The following is a 20119-nucleotide window of genomic DNA, read 5'->3' as shown; positions in this document are numbered from 1 at the left end:
ATTTTGTTCACACTCTCTCCTTCATTTTCTTTCTTCAAGCAGTTGATTGCGTAGCGTGTAACGGAGTTATTTCTCCATTAAGGCAGAGGTTTTTCCATTTTTTCCGTGGTCGGCCCTGTGTTCTTTGTAACCCATGACTGATATATACATAGGCTATATGTACACCGTTCCGCCACCCGAATTGGCCGAGCGGTTCTAGGCGCTACAGTCCGAAACCGCGCGACCGCTACGGTCGCAGGTACGTATCCTGCCTTGGACAAGGATGTGTGTGATGTCCTTAGGTTAGTTAGGTTTAAGTAGTTCTAAGTTCTAGGGGACTAATGACCTCAGCAGTTAAGTCCCATAGTGCTCAGAGCCATTTTTTTTTTTTTTTTTTTTTGTACACCGTTCCATTCGAGTGACTATTTTATTCTTCAGTGTCATATATGCTGAAGCGCCAAAGAAACTGATATAGACAAGCGTATTCAAATACTGAGGAATGTAAACAGGCAGAATACGGCGCTGCAGTCGACAACGCCTATATAAGACAACAACTGTCTGGCGCAGTTGTTAGGTCGGTCACTACTACTACCATGGCAAGTTATCAAGATTGAAGTGAGTTTGAACGCGCTGTTATAGTCGGCGCATGAGCGATGGGACACAGCAGCTCCGAGGTAGTGACGAAGTGGGGAAATATCCTTTGACCATTTCACGAGTGTACCGTGAATATCAGGAATCCGGTGAAACATCAAATCTCCGACATCGCTGCGGCCGGAAAAAGATCCTGCAAAAACGGGACCAACGACGACTGAACAGAATCTTTCAACCTGACAGAACTGCAACCTTTCTGCAAATTGCTGCAGATTTCAATGCTGGGCCATCAACAAGTGTCAGCGCGCGAACCATTCAACGAAACACTATCGATAGGTGCTTTCATAGCCGAAGGCCTCCTCTATAGCCTTGATGACTGCACGACACAAAGCTTTACGCCTCGTCTGGGCCCGTCAACACTGACAATGGACACATGTTGCTTGGTCGGACGAGTCTCGTTTCAGTTTGTATGGAGTGGATGGATGTGTACGGGTATGGAGGCAACCTCATGAATTCATGGACCCTGCACGTCAGCAGGGGACGGTTCATGCTGGTGGAGCCACTGTAACGGTATGGGGCGTGTGCAGTCGGAGTGATACCGGACCCTTGGTACGTCTAGATACGACTCTGACAGGTAACACGTGCGTAAGCATCCTGTCTGATCAACTGCGTCCATTCGTGCATCCATTCCGACGGACTTGAGCAATTACAGTAGGACAATGCGACACCTCAAACGTCCATAATTGCTACAGAGCGGCTCCAAATGGTTCAAATGGCTCTGAGCAGTATGGGACTTAACTTCTGAGGTCATCAGTCCCCTAGAACTACTTAAACCTAACTAACCTAAGGACATCACACACATCCATGCCCGAGGCAGGATTCGATCCTGCGACCGTAGCGGTCGCGCGGTTCCAAACTGAAGCGCCTAGAACCGCTCGGCCACTCCGGCCGGCCAGAGCGGCTCCAGTAACACTCTTCTGAGTCTGAACACTTCCTCTGGCCACCACACTCCCCAGACATGAACATTATTGAGCATATCTGGGATGCCTTGCAATGTGCTGTTCGGAAGGGATCTCCACCTCCTCGTAGTCTTACGGATTTATGGACAGCCTTTGCAGGATTCATGGCGTTGGTTCCTTCCAGCACTATTTCATACTTTAGTCGAGTCCATGCCACGTCGTGTTGTGACACTTCTGTGTGCTCGCAGGGGTCCTACACTATATTAGGCAGGTGTACCAGTTTCTTTGGCTCGTCAGTGTATAATCTCTCCGACTTTATTTTGAAATTTCATCCCCTTTCTATTCTGCCTTTTCTCAGAAAGGTCATTTCTGTTTGCCACAACTGTTTTCCTCCCTCATTCGCTAGACTTCAAACCTCTGTTCCGTGCAGTAGATAAGGAATAGCCATGATTTTGAAACATTTCCCGACTGTTAGTTTTACATTTTAAATTTCCGAAGAAGCGTGCAACTAACTTGATCGAATCTCTTTATTTTACGAGGTGTGGCTAGAAAAAAATCGGACTAGTACTGGTGAAACAATAAAACGGATGCAATAAGGCTGAAAGTCGCGTGGTCTGTCACGTGACTCTCGCTCCGCCTACTGCTCGAGTTTCATCTGCCTCCTGCACTCAGTCTGCCCGTGGCGTCTCTTTTAAGTAGTTGACGTTTTGTCTGTGCGTCGGAAAATGTTGAGTGTACAGAAAGAATAGCGTGTTAACATCAAATTTTGTTTCAAACTATGTAAATCTGCAAGTGAAACGTTTGTAATGTTACAACAAGTGTACGGCGATGATTGTTTATCGCGAACACAAGTGTTTGAGTGGTTTAAACGATTTAAAGATGGCCGCGAAGACACCAGTGATGACACTCGCACTGGCAGACCATTGTCAGCAAAAACTGACATCAAAGGGATTGTGCACATTGATTGGGTACCAGAGGGACAAACAGTGAATCAGCATTACTACATTAGCGTCCTGGCTACCCTACGTGAGCGAGTACGGAGAAAACGGAACGATTTGTGGAGAAAAAAGTCATGGATCCTTCACCAAGACAATGCCCCAGCTCACAGTGCGTTGTCAGTGAAGACGTTTTTGGTAAAACACAACATTCCCATCTTAGATCATCCACCCTACTCACCTGATTTGGCCCCCTGTGACTTTTTTCTTTTCCCTAAAGTCAAGTCAGCTTTGAAAGGAACTAGATTTGAGACTGTTGAAGCAGTAAAAGAAAAAGCGACGGAAGTAATGTATGGACTTACCGAAAATGATCTGCAGCATTGCTAGGAACAGTGGAAAATTCGTATGGAGCGGTGTAGAGACCGAGGAGGAGAGTACATTGAAGGAGATAACATGAAATTGTAAATAATTGTAAATAAATGTGTAAGTGGCGTGAATAAAAGGACGCTATGTGCAAGAAGCATGAAGCGCCCTTTGAATGTATCCCGATAGCTAAAAGAGCCACGCGCACTTTGAATAAGAAAATGCTATTTGACACTGAAATCAATATAAAAGATAGGGTCGCCACCAACTCTAGCCACACGACAAAGAAGAGGTAGCACTGAGTCGGAAAATTACTTAATTTATTAATAAGAAAAACTCACAAAAGAACATTCATTGTAAAGTCATTGATAAAGAATGGGATGTAGTTATTAATATGATCCAGGCATTCTTCCCGTGAATCAAATATTGAGTAAAGTAAAGAGGGCGTGAACACCATGCGTAAGTGCAGCCTGCAGCAAGATTCGTGAAAACACGATCTATTCCAGAGCATTTGTTTCAGATAAAAAAAGGGACACTAATCACTACACCTGTGCACATGGGAACGCTATAGGTGGGCCAACAAGGAAAACTACAAGGTAAATGGCGAAGGTAACGGCGACGTAACATCGGTACACAAGATAAGATTGAAGGCAAAATTATTTATTCCTTAAAACATTGATGTAGTGCATCTATAGACTGCTGTTGCATGCTAACTATGTACAATTGCTTGTGAAATACTACACGTTTCATAACAGACTCGCGTGCCCACTCGGTCCGCGGAGACAATTTCTATGGACCGTGGCCAAATTTTAATCACATGAGACAAAGAAAATTCACAAATACACAAAAATTACCAAAATCCGGAAAAGATTAGAAGCATACACACACAGTTGTAGGCACATAAACATTCACACTGAACCGAGGGCACTTCAACATATGCAACTCCTTTGTGCTGCGTTCCTCTCACGGATCAAAGTCAAGACTGCATTGGGAATCAAACTGAAAGTCTACAAAAGCCTTGCATTCCCTGCTGCAGCCCAGCAAATAAATCTTTATAAGACGAAATTCGAGACCAAAAGCTAAAAGCTCCCCTCTCTATGTGACAACGCGCCACGCGGTCAGTCCAACTCACCCTTCTTCGACTGGAGCACAGCTGTGTACGCTTCCCGTACGGCGGCAGACTGCCTCCCGCTTCTCCAGCCTCTTCCACCCTCCGCGTGGACCGGAAAACCCCAGGATGCCATTTCCGCCACCAACCTACCGCAGGTGGATTTCTCACAAGTAGCAGAAACCTCTTTGCCGACTTGACCACTACGAGAGTTGGCAATGAAAGGTGGCTACAGGACCCTTTCAAATGTTTTTTCCAGCATCAGTCCGGTTTTTTTTCTAGCCGCACCTCGTATTTCCACTGACCACTTCTTCTAGAAGAGATAAGGTATATTGTAAGAATCGTTTTCAGATAATGATTAGGAACATAGCGGATTCCAGTCCTATAAATGCTACGTGTTTAATGCTAAGATAGTGAACTGTATGTCTCAACTCGGGACTACTGTATGTCAAGAAGGGATCAGTTGAAAGGGCACATTCTGAAGCATCAAGGAATACTCAGTTTAGAAATGGTGTGAAGCTGGAGAGGGGGTAAAAATTGTAGAGTGACACCAAGGCTTGACAACGGTAAGAAGCAGAGACGACGAGGCTGGCGTGGAGGAGTTCCATCGAACCAGTCGTTCCACTGAAGACCACAACGACAACTCTGTGCTCAACGCTAATTATCGCATGGCCTTCCACAAAAGTATTTACTATCTACTTTGTATTACGTTAGTAGTGTGTACATTCCTAATATACACCTTCCATTGCCGTAACACGTCGCGGTTCTAGGCGCTCAGTCCGGAACCGCGCGACTGCTACGGTCGCAGGTTCGAATCCTACCTCGGGCATGGATGTGTGTGATGTCGTTAGGTTAGTTAGGTTTAACTAGTTCTAAGTTTTAGGGGACTGATGATCACAGATGTTAAGTCCCATAGTGCTCACAAGGGAACCTCCCCATCGCACCCGCCTCAGATTTAGCTATAAGTTGGAACAGTGGATAGGCCTTGAAAAACTGAACACAGATCAATCGAGAAAACAGGAAGAAGTTGTGTGGAACTATGAAAAAAATCAGCAAAATATACGAACTGAGTAGTCCACGTGCAACATATGCAACTTCAAGGGTGATATGCAGCCACGAGCGCCGTGGTCTTGTGGTTAGCGTGAGTAGCTGCGGAATGAGAGGTCCACGGTTCAAGTCCTCCCCCGAGTGAAAAATTTAATTTCGCAAAGTTATGATCTGTCCGTTCGTTCATTGATGTCTCTGTTCACTGTAATAAGTTTAGTGTCTGTGTTTTGGGACCGCACCGCAAAACCGTGCGATTAGTAGACGAAAGGACGTGCCTCTCCAATGGGAACTGAAAACATTTCATCGCAAGGTCATAGATCAACCGATTCCTCCACAGGAAAACACGTCTGATATATTCTATACGACACTGTTGACGGCATGTGCGTCACATGACAGTAATATGTTGTCCACCCACCTAACTTGCACACTTGGCGAATGGGTAAAAAGATTCTTCTACCTTTCCCGATTTGGGTTTTATTGTGGATGTGATTATCACTGCCAAAAAAGTGATCGCATCGGACGGACAGACGGACAGATAACAATTGTCTGAAAACAAAAAATTAAAATTTTCAGCCGAAGGAAGACTTGAACGAAGGACCTCTCATTCCACAGCTGCTCACGCTACCCACAGGACCACGGCGCTCTTCACTGCACATCACTCTTGAAGTTGCATATGTTGCACGTGGACTACTCAGTTCGTATATTTTGCTAATTTTTTTCATAGTTCCATTCATAGTTCCACACCACTTCCTCCTGTTTTCTCGATTGATCTGTGTTCAGTTTTTCACGGCCTATCCACTCTACCAACTTATAACTAAATCTGAGGGGGTGCGATGGGGAGGTTCCCTTGTCAGAGCCATTTGAACCATTTGAACCGTAACACGTCGTCTGCAGGAGAACTTTTTACGTCTCCCTTCTTCTGTTGAAAACATACACGACGGCTGTTACGGTCGATAGGGTGGATCTGAATCTTCACCGGCACCGCGAGGCACACTTAGACATGATCGTAGACGTCCCCAGGGGCAGCGGCCGTCGCCGCGTCCCAGACGCGTCCTCCAGTTGCAGAGCGCCATCTGAGAGCGGGGCTGAGCTGTTTAGTGCCGCCACGGGTTTACAGGTTTACGACCGCTCCAGTATTTAACGTTATATTAGAGGCGGGCAGGTCCCCGGTGCGAGGGTGGGCCGTCTTTATGGCTCCGCTTCCCCCCGTGTCGCCGAGACTTCCCGGCCTCCAACTCGGCGCCGGCTTCGCCGCAACAACAGAAACACGTCGTCAATCTGCGCGGAGGACCAGTAAGCACCTGCCGTTATACCGCACAATAGTCACTGCTGCCGCCGGAGGCAATCTTTCGCCTGAGCGGGAATACGAAAAAAAAAAGTTCAAATGTGTGTGAAATCTTATGGGACTTAACTGCTAAGGTCATCAGTCCCTAAGCTTACGCACTACATAACCTAAATTATCCTAAGGACGAACACACACACCCATGCCCGAGGAAGGACTCGAAACTCCGCCGGGACCAGCCGCACAGTCCATGACTGCAGCGCCTGAGACCGCTCGGCTAATCCCGCGCGGCTAGGAATACGAAAAAGATTTATCAGGTTCTCATTAATGTGTCCATGAGAAACATACGCGATCTTGCTGAAAGGGGGTGAACTGCAGGATACGATGCCAGAGAGAATAAGGAGCAAAGAAAGCAGAAATGCATTCTAATGGAGGTACATCCACAGTGTGGTGTCACCGCCAGACACCACACTTGCTAGGTGGTAGCCTTTAAATCGGCAGCGCTCTGTTAGTATACGTCGGACCCGCGTGTCGCCACTATCAGTGATTGCAGACCGAGCGCCGCCACACGGCAGGTCTAGTCTAGAGAGACTCCCTAGCACTCGCCCCAGTTGTACAGCCGACTTTGCTAGCGATGGTTCACTGATTACATACGCCCTCATTTGCAGAGACGACAGTTTAGCATAGCCATCAGCTACGTCATTTGCTACGACCTAGCAAGGCGCCATATTCAGTTACTGTAATCTGAACAGATAATATTGTGAATCATGTACCGTCAAGAGCGACGTTCATCATTAATGGATTAAAGTTAAGTATCAAACTAATTACGTCCGCTTTCTGAATTCTAATTCCTTGTCATGTTCCAGACCTCACGTCAGTACAGTCCTTCCCTCCTCACGCCAGCCTGCGTGAGCTAAAACGCGTGCTTCTCGGCCTCCACTAGTAACACGGTGTTGGCTCTTCTGCCAACACAACACACAAAAAGGTAGAGATAACATATTTTTGTCAGTGACCCCGGTATCAGCACCAGGCAGGTTTCCGAAAGCGTGGGATATGCCAGATGCCCGAGGGGAACATACATCACAATTGCCACTATCAGCATCACTTAAAAATGTTCAAATGTGTGTGAAATGTTTTGTGACAACTGCTAAGGTCATCAGTCCCTAAGCTTACACACTACTTAACCTAAATTATCCTAAGGACAAAGAAACACACCCATGCCCGAGGGAGGACTCGAACCTCCGCCGGGACCAGCGGCACAGTCCATGACTGCAGCGCCTCAGACCGAGCATCACTTACAACGCATGCAGGCCGCTGTGGCCGAGCGGTTCAAGGCGCTTCAGTCCGGAACCGCGCTGCTGCTACGGTCGCAGGCTCGAATCCTGCCTCGGGCATGGATGTGTGTGATGTCCTTAGGTTAGTTAGGCTTAAGTAGTTCAAAGTCTACGGGACTGATGACCTCAGATGTTAAGTTCCATAGCGCTTAGAGCCATTTGAAGCTTAGCACCTACGGACTTGCATCTGCGACTACGATTTTATAGCTGGTTTGTTGCACAGACGACTATCGCTGTTGGGATTTCTGTCATCCATCTTGCTCACAGGCTATTGTTAAGAGGGGCGGTATAGTCAACGTCCGCAGCACCCACCTGTGGGCTACGGAGAATCCACTTGTTGGTATGATGGAAGCGAACCATCAAAACCAATACAGGCTCAATGTGTGTGTGTGTGGACGGGGGGGGGGGGGGCGAGGGGGGAGTGAGTGTGTGGGTTGGGGGGGTGGGGGGTTGCACTGGCGCCTTGCGGGACAGTCATCGTTCCAGCGCTTCTGACAGACGAGTCATTTCTGCATATCCTTCGAGTGAACATTTTTCGCCCTGCTGGAAGACGTGCCTTTGGTGGTACGAAGGCTGATGTGGCCATTGCATGACGGTGCTCCATCTCGCTGTCCTCTTGAGTGAGGAGCTAAAACACTAGTACAGGCAGAACATTCCCATTTCACGGTGTTTTCATGTGTGCTTTCAATCATTGAAATCTACATTGTCCATGATATTTTATCTTCGCCTTCAAGTGGGTGTAACTACCTTTGAAGGCATATCTGGCCATATGTTTACTTGACTTTTTTTTGCTCCTTTTTTTCTCGCAATCTGTCGCCAGTTACAAAAATCACCCTGTAGAGTAATGCAGTCTCACACTTGCAAACTCGGTCATACATAAGCGAGCCCGTCTCCAATCAGGTGCACTTTAAGTGACTTAACTCACCTTGTGATCGATTTGGGAATATTACAACTGCAGAAAATAAGATAATCTGCGATAATGTGTTACAGAAGGCTGCTGAGAGTTAAGCGGACTCACGAGACAAGCAATGAGGAGGTTTGCCTCGGAATCGACGAGAAAGAAAGACATGTGAAACACTCGCTGGAAGAAGGGACATGATCATAAGACATTTGTTAAAACATCACAGATTAATTTCCTCTGGACTAGAGGAAGACAGAGATCACAAGATATACAAGAAATAATTCGGACGTTGAGCATCTGTGTTACTCTGAGGTGAAGAGATCGCTAGAGGAGATGAAGTCGTGCCGGGTCGTATCAAACCATTAAGAAAATCAATGCCCTAAACAAATAACATTTTTGTTTCTTAAAAAAAAAAGCCAAGTTACATCCTCAGAAGACATCTTCTGAGAGAGAGCATTAGAGAAACCAAAGCATGTGCTATATAATGTCAGTCGAACGAGCGAGCAAAGTTCTACCAGAGAGGTTACAATATTCCGTTGTTTGAACTAGAAGTCGTGGTGTCTTATTTCGCTGATATATTTTTTCAACTCACGTTCTCTAAGTATGATCGTCCTGTTTCTCATTTCGCTGATGTAACGTCGATTTGTTTGAAATCTATGGTCACAGCAGGGTGGTTCTATAATATTCACATCTCGGTCACATTAGAAATTAACTCTCATAAATTAAAGTGCAGCTGTGTGTAAAGGAGCCTGTTGATGTATGAATAACGAGCTAAATGTTACAAACACGATCCTTCTACACAAACGTTTCGCAGTTACTGTAATACATTATTTCATCAAATGATACGTTTGTTCTTTTCCCCTCCTGCCAGTAACTGAAAAGCTGTTATCTGAATTATTGTCTCCTTGCGTAGGTTTCCCAAGGATTTCGACGAGATCGACTGCGAAAAGTGCTGTACATTAGCCCAGAAAACACACGCTGTGTCGTGTACCACGTATCATACGAGGTGGGTCTAAACATTTCGCGATTTGATCAGATCGCGCCTTCGCAATTTGGCCAGTTCGTACCAGCCGAACTGCTTGATGAACAGGAAGCAATAGGGCGACAAGCATGATACAAGATGCATCTTTTCTGCAAGTCGGCATCATGACAGGTGAAACCTGCTCGATGTGGAGTAGAATAGGTGACCACGGTCGCCGTCGGACGCAGTCTATATTTCAACGGACAATGTACACCGTAGATGCTTCGATCGGTCGCAGAAGAGAGCTTTCGGCGGTTTCCAAAAGGACGTATGTATGAATTTATTCAGTGACACCATTCACTTCTTAGACCTAGCTTATATGGTGAATTGGCATGTTCATAAAAGTGCGGACCCCGAAACCCGGTACGATGTACAGAGTAACAGTTACTCGCCGCAGCAGCTGCAATCCGCGAGTAACCGACAAGAGCAGGTGGGCTGCCACGAACTTTGCATCGCGATCTCCCCTCGAATCTGCGCGTCGCAGCACAGCTGTTTACGCCGCCTCGCATCTGCAGTCGCCCCCGCGAACCTTTTTACGCTGCGGCGTGCCTCAAAAAGCTGCTGATACGAGACTGGCGAAGCACCGGCGCGAGGAGCCGCCGCAGAGCACAATGGGCAGGCGGCGGGAAGCGGAGATCACGGCCGGCAGCTGGCGGTGGCCCACTGCGAATGGCCTCTGCAAGGCCGCAGCGGGCCGGGCGTTCCATCACTCAGGCGGACGGTGACAGGCGCTGGTCCCACCTCTACACATTGTTGTACCGAGCTGGACAAACTGCAGAAAGAACAGAAGCAAAACGTATTACCGTACCTAACGTGGTGTATATACCGTATAGGATGAACGTCAACAAAAGCAAAACGAGGATGATGCAACGCAGTCAAAGTAAATCCGGTGATGCTGAGGGAATTAGATGAGGAAATGAGACAGTTAAAGTAGTAAATGAGTTTTGCTATTCGGGAAGCAAAAAACTGATGATGGTCGAGATGGAGAGGATATAAAATGTAGACTGCCAATGGGAAGGAAAGCATTTCTGAAGAAGAGAAATTTGTTAACATCGAGTATAGATTCAAGTGTCAGGAAGTAGTTTTTGAAAGTATTTGTATGGAAGCGAAACATGGACGATAAATAGTTTAGACAAGAAGAGAAAAAAAATGTTCAAATGTGTGTGAAATCTTATGGGACTTAACTGCCAAGGTCATCAGTCCCTAAGCTTACACACTACTTAACCTAAATTATCCTAAGGACAAACACACACACCCATACCCGAGGGAGGATTCGAACCTCCGCCGGGACCAGCCGCGCAGTCCATGACTGCAGCGCCTAAGACCGCTCGGCTAATCCCGCGCGGCGACAAGAAGAGAATAGAAGCTTACGAAATGTGGTGCTACAGAAGAATGCTAAAGATTAGATGGGTAGATCAATGAGGAGAGGCACTGAACAAAATTGGGGAGGAGAGAAATTTGTGGCACAAGTTGACTAGAAGAAGGGATCGGTTGGTAGGACATGTTCTGAGGCAAAAAAATGGTTCAAATGGCTCTGAGCACCATGGGACTTAACATTTGATGTCATCAGTCCCCTAGACTTAGAAATACTTAAACCTAACTAACCTAAGGACATCATAGACATCCATGCCCGAGGCAGGATTCGAACCAGCGACCGTAGCAGTCGCGCGGTTCCGGAATGAAGCGCCTAGAACAGCTCGGCCACCGCGACCGGCAATAACATTGTCGTTTACGGGAAAGCGCTGTGGGAGGATATACGACGACTTATACAGGATTTCCATTTAGGCTCAGTATGACGAAAATGGCAGTTTGCTCTAGATGTACACGAATTAAAATGCAGATGAGTAGGAAAAACAATCCAGTAGTGTTCTAATATGGTATTAGTGGTGCGCTGTTAGAAACAGTAACGTCGATTTTGTGTCGTAACGTTCAGGATGCTCTACGCTTCGTATGGTTTGAGCCGCAAATATTTCGGACAGTGAGCTGTTGTTAAGGCACACAGAGAGTGGCACAATATGAATACGCCACATCTGCTCCAATATTTTCAAGATCACATGTAACATCCCTCGTCAGATACCGTACATTCGTTTGGTAGGCCGATATACACGCCATTCCGACAGAAAACGAAAAACAGACACACACACACACGCACGCACAGATTTAGCAAAAGAGTCCGCTGCTTGAATCTGTACGTGCACACTGCCAACTAGTTGCAGTGTTCATTAAAAAATTATAAAATATCAGGTTGAACACATTACCAGGTGTGCGGACGCATGCGTACATTATCTGAAAATGCTTTAGACCGTGTCCGGAACATCAGCCTGCACTTTTGAAGGTGATGTACGAGGCCTGTTCAGAAAGTAAGCTCCGATTGATTGCCAAATTGAAACCACAGTGAACATCAGAAATGTTTTACTTGTAACAATTAGCTACACCTTTCAGCTACTTCTCTACGTAGTCGCCGTTCTGACTTAGACTTTTGTCATAGCGTTGTACCAACTTTTCAATAGCCTCATCATAGAAGGCAGCCGCCAGTGCTTTCCGCCAATTCTCCACGCTGGCCTACACCTCGTTGTCTGTGTCAAAATGTTGTCTTCAAAGACAGCGGTTCATGTGACCAGAGATGAAACTCAGGGGGAGACAATTGCGGACTGTATTGTGGGTAATCTCACATTTCCATTTGAAAACGATGCAGGAGCATCTTCATTGCCCCTGCAGAATGCGGCTGAGAATTGTCTTGAAGAAGAAACAGCACGACAGTTATGTAATGTTAGCTGCATAGCTTCAGGCGAAATTTCTCACCAGGCCCTCGTATTTGGCGGCAGACACTATTTTCTAGACATCTTTACGCACTCACTGCGAGCTCAGAAATGAGAAGAGCGACGTGATGCTAACTGGGGTTATACTAGAGACACTACCCAACACATCTGTGCAAAGCTTTATCGGATTTTCATAGTCGTTTCCATTTCGCGACCGATCGGAGCTTACTTTCTGAACGCCCCTCGTATATAGTTTGACAAATATCAGGTAGTATGCGCGGTACTTGGAGGAACAGCAATATTTTAGGAACAGCTTTTGTTGAACTACTTTTTCTTTGCTAAATTAAATAATTTTATATACAATTTTACAACGCTGTATCGAACTTCAATTCTTGAACGTATGATTTCACACTGATTTAATATCTTAATTTCTAGTTTTAATAAAACAGACAGAGATTCAAAATTTCTTTAGGCGACAGTCTACAGCATGAATATATTTTAGAAAATGCGTGTTAACTTTGCTGTTTTGAATTTTGCGCTTCTATTTCGACTAACATCCAGGGAAAAGCAAAAACCATACTACATTTACTCTCTTTTACTCTGCGTCTAAGTGGAGTGAGTAACAGTATCTCAATGATAATTGTTGATGTGTATCATAATATGTCATGTATGGAATTCGTCTGTAGAAAGCTATATGAAATGTGAAAGTATGATTTCTGCTTTTTCCTGGATGATGATTGAAAATCGGAACCGGTCGGAATAAAAGTGTGAAATTCAGCACAACAAAATTAACATGGATTTCCTAAAATTTAATGAAACAATCAGTCGTGACAGCAAAGAGATGTTTTGTTTATGGTGACAGGTTTCAGCCTTGAGAGACCATCCTCAGACCATAGGCGATCACCATCGGTGATCCGCATAGACGCTGAGCAGAGCTGTAGTACATCCCAGAACGCCAGTCGTCAGCTGACTGATTGTTTTATTAAAATTACAGATAGCTGTTTTTCCATGTAGGTTACCATAAATTTCTAGTGTTAGAAATATAAATGTCTTTTTATACAATGTCTGTGTACCTCATGTTAAAATTATATGTATGTGTGTGTACTAACATTCCCTACCTGTGCCATATCATGCACTCTAACGTTCCCTTTCGTAGCTCCTGGGTCTGGTAAACATGCCAAACATCTACCAGACCAGTCTTTCATTTCATAAACCGTCCTTCCTATCCTGATTGTTTAACACCCTTGCAGACACATAACCATTTAAATATTCAATGCACCGCCGCCCGTAAAAAAGTAAAAAAATGTACCTCATTTTTTAGAAGCTTCGGTGAAAAATACCGAGCAGATTCACAGTTTCATTTGTTGGATAATTCGAACATCGAATATCATATGAACTGTCAGTGACTAAACGCATCAGTGGCTCAACGTGAGAATCGCTCGCTGGAGCATACGCAATGTTTCCAGTGGACAACATCAGTTCCAGGTGCTCTGTGCCTGGCGCACACAACCATAAATAGAAATGTGACCTCATTAATACGACTGTAGGTGTAGGATGTACCCACACATCTTAATCGTGTGTTTGATACTGGTTGATTGACGTTCTTTTCTTTTCCTGCATTTCACTCATCACATTCATTGTTTTGACGCCCCTTGGTGCGACAAAAATTACGATTCCAAGGAACAGAGATATGCTTGTGGCTTTTGAGCTTAAAATAAATGTTTCTGATGAACTACGGAGGTGTTCTGTTATTTGAGTCAGTATCACCGCGAATTTCAGGCTTAAAATTACTGTCGTAAGAGGTATATTTTGTCTTATCCGTACTGAAAATTACGATCTACAGGGCGCGACATGATTCTCGGGAAAACGTGTGCCACATTCAGTCATAAAAATAGCGTCTTGTTTTGTTTAATGCTGTACGATTCATTTCGAAAATTAGTGGCTAATTTGCAGGTGTTGTTTACAATTTTATCAGGTCTCCACATTTTTTCCTCGAATATTTATTTGTTTGTCTGCTCTGAAAAGCGACGTAGATTTTTAGCTAAACTTAGCTTGTTTTCGTATCGGGCAAAGGACACGGCCAAGAAGCCGACGTAGAGGCATGTTGTAATTGTAAGAATCAGGAAAGAGATCAATAATTAAAAATATAACTTTTCCATACTTTTAGGAAAAGGCAACTGAACTTTTATGGCCAAATTACGAGAATAAAGAGACTATCAAAATAACTTTTCGGCTGCCTCCGTAGGTGAATGGCTAGAATTTGTGGATGGTATGCGAAGGACCCACGTTCGATTCTCGGTGCTGCCAGGGATTTTGCGTGGGTAGGAGGAATTGAATGGTGTGCCCTGAACCTCTTGATAGCGACTGAGGATCTACTTGAGTGCAAATTACTGGAAAGTCAACAACGGCAAGGAGAGCGGTTTGCTGACCCCACGCCTCTTGATTCCGCATCAGAACGACGCCGTTGGCGTTGGATGATGACATGGCGGTCAGTCGGTCCCGACTACTTCGTCTGGAGCAGAACGCGGAGCTGTGCTTGCAAAAGATTTTCGATCTTTTGGTAGAGGTCTGCATTACGTGCAGTATGAATATGCGCTACGTACGACATACTACAGGACAGAACTAAATTCTAAATTGTAATTGAAAATAATCGATTTATGAGATAAACCAAGCATAATATCAACTGAAATATGGGAAGTAGAGCTTAGAAAGAACAGCGGGTAGATGAGACTTTGGGAGATGGAAAAAAGAAAAGCATGTGGTAATCACGGTAGCGCTCCTCAGTTAGGTACAGTGATTAAAAAAAAAAAAGCCATGGAAATGACTACATAACGTTCTAAATGCACTGTGCAGAGTTAAAAACGTATTTTTTGAATGGTAACTAAAAAAAACTCTACAAGCCAAGATCTCTAAAAAGCGTTTTATTGGAGGACCGGTTTCGACAGAGCCATGCTGAGATCATCGGATCTTATGCAACATAAAATCCAATTATGGCAGCATAGCTCGGGATCTTATGCAACGTAAGAGCCAATGATGACAGCATAGCTCTGTCGAAACGGTCATCCAATAAAATGCTTTTCAGCGATCTTGGCCTATGAAGCTTTCTTCAGTTACCGTAAACTGCAGATCGCCTCCAGACTGACCATGTTAGAAATATCTTCTTCTTCTTCTTCTTCTTCTTGCGTTACGGCCTCTGCAGGACCACGGGTAGCCCCTTCGTGGACTGCATTTTCCTCCTCTTCTACCAGAACCTCTTCATTCTTTGTCTTCTTCTCTCCCGCTCTTCTTCCAAGATCTTCAGTTTCCGTTTCTCCTGTCGGCTCCACTGGTGACACTCTAATCTTTTCCTGTATTCTTCTCTGTCATTGATCTCCGGCATATTTGTCGGTGTATATTTGTTCCTCCAATTTTCCCTTTCTTTGACCTTGATCCCCAATTCCAAACAGTCCTTCCGAAGTTCAACAACATACTTGGTTCGTGTCTTTCCCCTTGTCCTCCCTGTTGTTTCCCACACTCTCTTCGTCATTCTGTCCATACTCATCCTAACTACATGTCCAGCAAAACCTGCCCTTTTGAGTCTGATTTCCCCGGATATTGTTCTCAAGTTCCGGTACAATTCTTCCCTAGGTCTTCGCATCCACCTCTCTCCACCTCTTTTGGGACCTAGTATTTTTCTCAGTATTTTTCTCTCTTATTTCTCTAGTTGCTCTGCCCCATTTATTCCTAGTGTCATCGTCTCAGCAGCATATAATACTGCATTCCTCACCGTTGCCTTGTAGTGGCTTATCTTTGTGGATATATTCTTTTTATTGTATATCTCTCTCGTCATGCAGAAGGCTGACCTCATCGTCTTTATCCTCTCTGTTATTCCCTCCTTCCTCCTGTTCCTTTCTGTTATAAATTCTCCAGGTATTTAAATCTGTCCACCATTTGCACAGTGCCTTCCGGTGTCAGAAATATACATTTCTTATGAGGCTTTGTAGGAGGACGATGTCTTTGGAATGCGGTTGGCTGGTTGCAATAGACATCAATTAGAGGATTTGACTTCTTCTGGATAGACGTTACCGAGTCACTGATATTGGAGGTACCTCATTTCGATTAGTCTTAGTCTCGTTTCGTCATAGGCATCAGCAGAAGGGGCAGCCGATTTCCCCCTGCTTGTCGAGTTCCCACCAGTCGTAGAGAGGCGGCCGGCGGTGCTGGAGTCCCGGGTCCCGATCCCCAGTCCTACTAACGGGTGCCTCTAACCACAGTAACTCTGTGCAACTCCGCAGCTCCAGGCCTGGGCGGCCGCCGAAGCGGGCGTCGGTGGGGCTCAGCATCGCCGCCTCGCACCTGGCGCCGCACCACCACGCGCTCAAGAAGCACCGCCTCGACAACGGCGACTACCCCGGCTACGAGAACGGACACCTCGCCGGTAAGTCCAGCTCCACTCCATCTCTCTCTCTGTCTGATGATCACTGCGCCAAGCGGCTACTTCCAGCGCTGAAATCTCTCTTAAGCAGGGCTTTCATAGGAGCAGGAGTTTTACGCCGCGTAGAAGTCGGCTGGTGGCTGATGTATTGAATCGCGACGCAATTTGTGTGTTCCATCGTCATTACGAGGGTGCGAGGGTTACAATTAACTGCCAGTTATGCGTCGGAAACAAGAATCTTGGTTCCCAAGAGAACGTCCATCCAGCGACCGTTGCAGCGTTAGATCCTTGGAGAGAAGTCGGCTGGTGACTGATGTATTGAATCGCGACGCAATTTGTGTGTTCCATCGTCATTACGAGGGTGGGAGTGTTACAATTAACTGTCAGTTTTGCGTCGGAAACAAGAAACTAGACTCCCAGTAGAACGACCATCCGGTGACCGTGGCTGCGTTAGTCGCTTGGAATGAAGTCGGCTGGAGGCTGATGTATTGAATCTCGACGCAATTTGTGTGTTCCATCGTCATTACGAGGGTGCGAGGGTCACAATTAAATGTCAGTTTTGCATCGGAAACAAGAAACTTGACTCCCAGGAGAACGTCCATCCGGTGACCGTGGCTACGTTAGTCGCGTGGAGAGACGTCGCTGGAGGCTGATCTATTGAATCGCGACGCAATTTGTGTGTTCCATCGTCATTACGAGGGTGCGAGGGTTGCAATAACTGTCAGTATTGTGTCGGAAACAAGAAACTTGGCTCCAAAGAGAACGTCCATCCAGTGACCGTTGCAGCGTTAGACCCTTGGAGAGAAGTCGTCTGGTGACTGATGTATTGAATCGCGACGCAATTTGTGTGTTCTATCGTCAATACGAGGGTGGGTGTGTTGCAATTAACTGTCAGTTTTGCGTCGGAAACAAGAAACTTGACTCCCAGGAGAACGTCCATCCGGTGACCGTGGCTGCGTTAGTCGCTTGGAATGAAGTCGGCTGGAGGCTGATGTATTTAATCTCGACGCAATTTGTGTGTTCCATCGTCATTACGAGGGTGCGAGGGTCACAATTAAATGTCAGTTTTGCGTCGGAAACAAGAAACTTGACTCCCAGGAGAACGTCCATCCGGTGACCGTGGCTGCGTTAGTCGCTTGGAATGAAGTCGGCTGGAGGCTGATGTATTGAATCTCGACGCAATTTGTGTGTTCCATCGTCATTACGAGGGTGCGAGGGTTGCAATTAACTGTCAGTTTTGCGTCGGAAACAAGAAACTTGGGTCCCAAGAGAACGTCCATCCAGTGACCGTTGCAGCGTTAGACCCTTGGAGAGAAGTCGTCTGGTGACTGATGTATTGAATCGCGACGCAATTTTTTGTGTTCTATCGTCAATACGAGGGTGGGTGTGTTACAATTAACTGTCAGTTTTGCGTCGGAAACAAGAAACTTGACTCCCAGGAGAACGTCCATCCGGTGACCGTGGCTGCGTTAGTCGCTTGGAATGAAGTCGGCTGGAGGCTGATGTATTGAATCTCGACGCAATTTGTGTGTTCCATCGTCATTACGAGGGTGCGAGGGTCACAATTAAATGTCAGTTTTGCGTCGGAAACAAGAAACTTGACTCCCAGGAGAACGTCCATCCGGTGACCGTGGCTACGTTAGTCGCGTGGAGTGAAGTCGGCTGGAGGCTGATCTATTGAATCGCGACGCAATTTGTGTGTTCCATCGTCATTACGAGGGTGCGAGGGTCACAATTAAATGTCAGTTTTGCGTCGGAAACAAGAAACTTGACTCCCAGGAGAACGTCCATCCGGTGACCGTGGCTACGTTAGTCGCGTGGAGAGAAGTCGGCTGGAGGCTGATCTATTGAATCGCGACGCAATTTGTGTGTTCCATCGTCATTACGAGGGTGCGAGGGTTGCAATTAACTGTCAGTTTTGCGTCGGAAACAAGAAACTTGGCTCCCAAGAGAACGTCCATCCAGTGACCGTTGCAGCGTTAGACCCTTGGAGAGAAGTCGTCTGGTGACTGATGTATTGAATCGCGACGCAATTTTTTGTGTTCTATCGTCAATACGAGGGTGGGTGTGTTACAATTAACTGTCAGTTTTGCGTCGGAAACAAGAAACTTGACTCCCAGGAGAACGTCCATCCAGTGACCGTTGCAGCGTTAGACCCTTGGAGAGAGGTCGGCAAGTGACTGATTTATTGAATCGTGACGTAATTTGTGTGTTCCATAGCCATTACGAGGGTGCGAGGGTCACAATTAACTGTCAGTATTGTGTCGGAAATAAGAAACTTGGCTCCCAGGACAACATCCATCCGGTGACCGTGGCAGCGTTAGTCACTTGGAGAGAAGTCGGCTGGAGACATGTATTGAATCGCGACGCAATTTGTGTGTTCCATCGTCAATACGAGGGTGGTTGTGTTACAATTAACTGTCAGTTTTGCGTCGGAAACAAGAAACTAGATTCCCACCGCATTTGTGTTTTCCCAGAAAATGAAACCGCAAGCGCATTAACTACCCAGTTCACACGTGCTGTCTGGAAACAATTATCGAAAAAAGAGTTTTTATTTCAACTTTACAATATTAATGGATTACGTGGGAGAGAAAGACAGGAAAATCCTATCCGTACTGATAGTTAAACGTATAATGGACGGTGAAGAAGAGGATTAGTTGTTCCAGACTTACGCGAAGCCCAGAAAAACAGACAGCTATTTTAACTGAAAGTGTGTGGTTCCAGAGACATTTTCAAGTCAGTTGTGGGACTTGGAAAGATCTGTGGAACCTTATAGTTTCATTAGTTTAAAGCGCCTATGCTTGAGTTTCAGGTAGAATCGCCAGTTTCGTTCGAAGCAGAGGCAATATTCCAACAGAGTTTTACAGCCTCTGCATTGTTGTTTGAGTTTAGGGGGGAATATCAAGTGGGCTGGGACGCGTGAATGGGAATTTGGATTGAGAAAGGACGCTTTCAAAGGTAGTCCGTGCAGTTGTGCAAAGCCACTGACTGTGCCGGTGTTTCGAAGTACACTACTGCCCATTAAAATTGCTACACCACCAAGATGACGTGCTACAGACGCGAAATTTATTTGTACCTCATCATATCACTCCATTTCACTTTAAGCGTTATTCTGCAAATTCTGCATTTCGAAACCAACGAAGTATGTTTCTTCTTTCCTTCTGAGTGTCCACAATTCACTAACAACACTACTCTCTAGATAAAACACGTCACGGATCTCATTCTTACTTTTTCTGCAGTTCTCTTTGCTGTCAATAAATCCTCACCTCTTCAAACGCTTTTGTACCAACATATATTTTATTCCTTATTTTCTACACGCAGCTACCATTTTCTATCACCTAACTTGCTATATATGCAGATGGCCCACAACTCCACCGACAAGCATCCTGAGGTGGCAGCATGCACCAAAACAAGAAAAAATGCCTA

General features: G+C 45.7%; 1 protein-coding gene across 1 annotated transcript in view; it reads left to right on the top strand.

The window, feature by feature from the left end:
• LOC126195260 (dachshund homolog 2) overlaps positions 1 to 20119 on the top strand; it is a 1077114-nt gene that overhangs the window by 414682 nt on the left and 642313 nt on the right. The window contains exon 4 of the mRNA XM_049933786.1: positions 16560 to 16696. Coding sequence (XP_049789743.1) covers positions 16560 to 16696 — 137 coding nt within the window. The remainder of the gene's footprint in view (positions 1 to 16559; positions 16697 to 20119) is intronic.

Source organism: Schistocerca nitens, chromosome 7, assembly GCF_023898315.1.
Source record: "Schistocerca nitens isolate TAMUIC-IGC-003100 chromosome 7, iqSchNite1.1, whole genome shotgun sequence".
Taxonomy (NCBI): domain Eukaryota; kingdom Metazoa; phylum Arthropoda; class Insecta; order Orthoptera; family Acrididae; genus Schistocerca; species Schistocerca nitens.
This window is presented reverse-complemented; position numbering and strand designations above follow the sequence as displayed.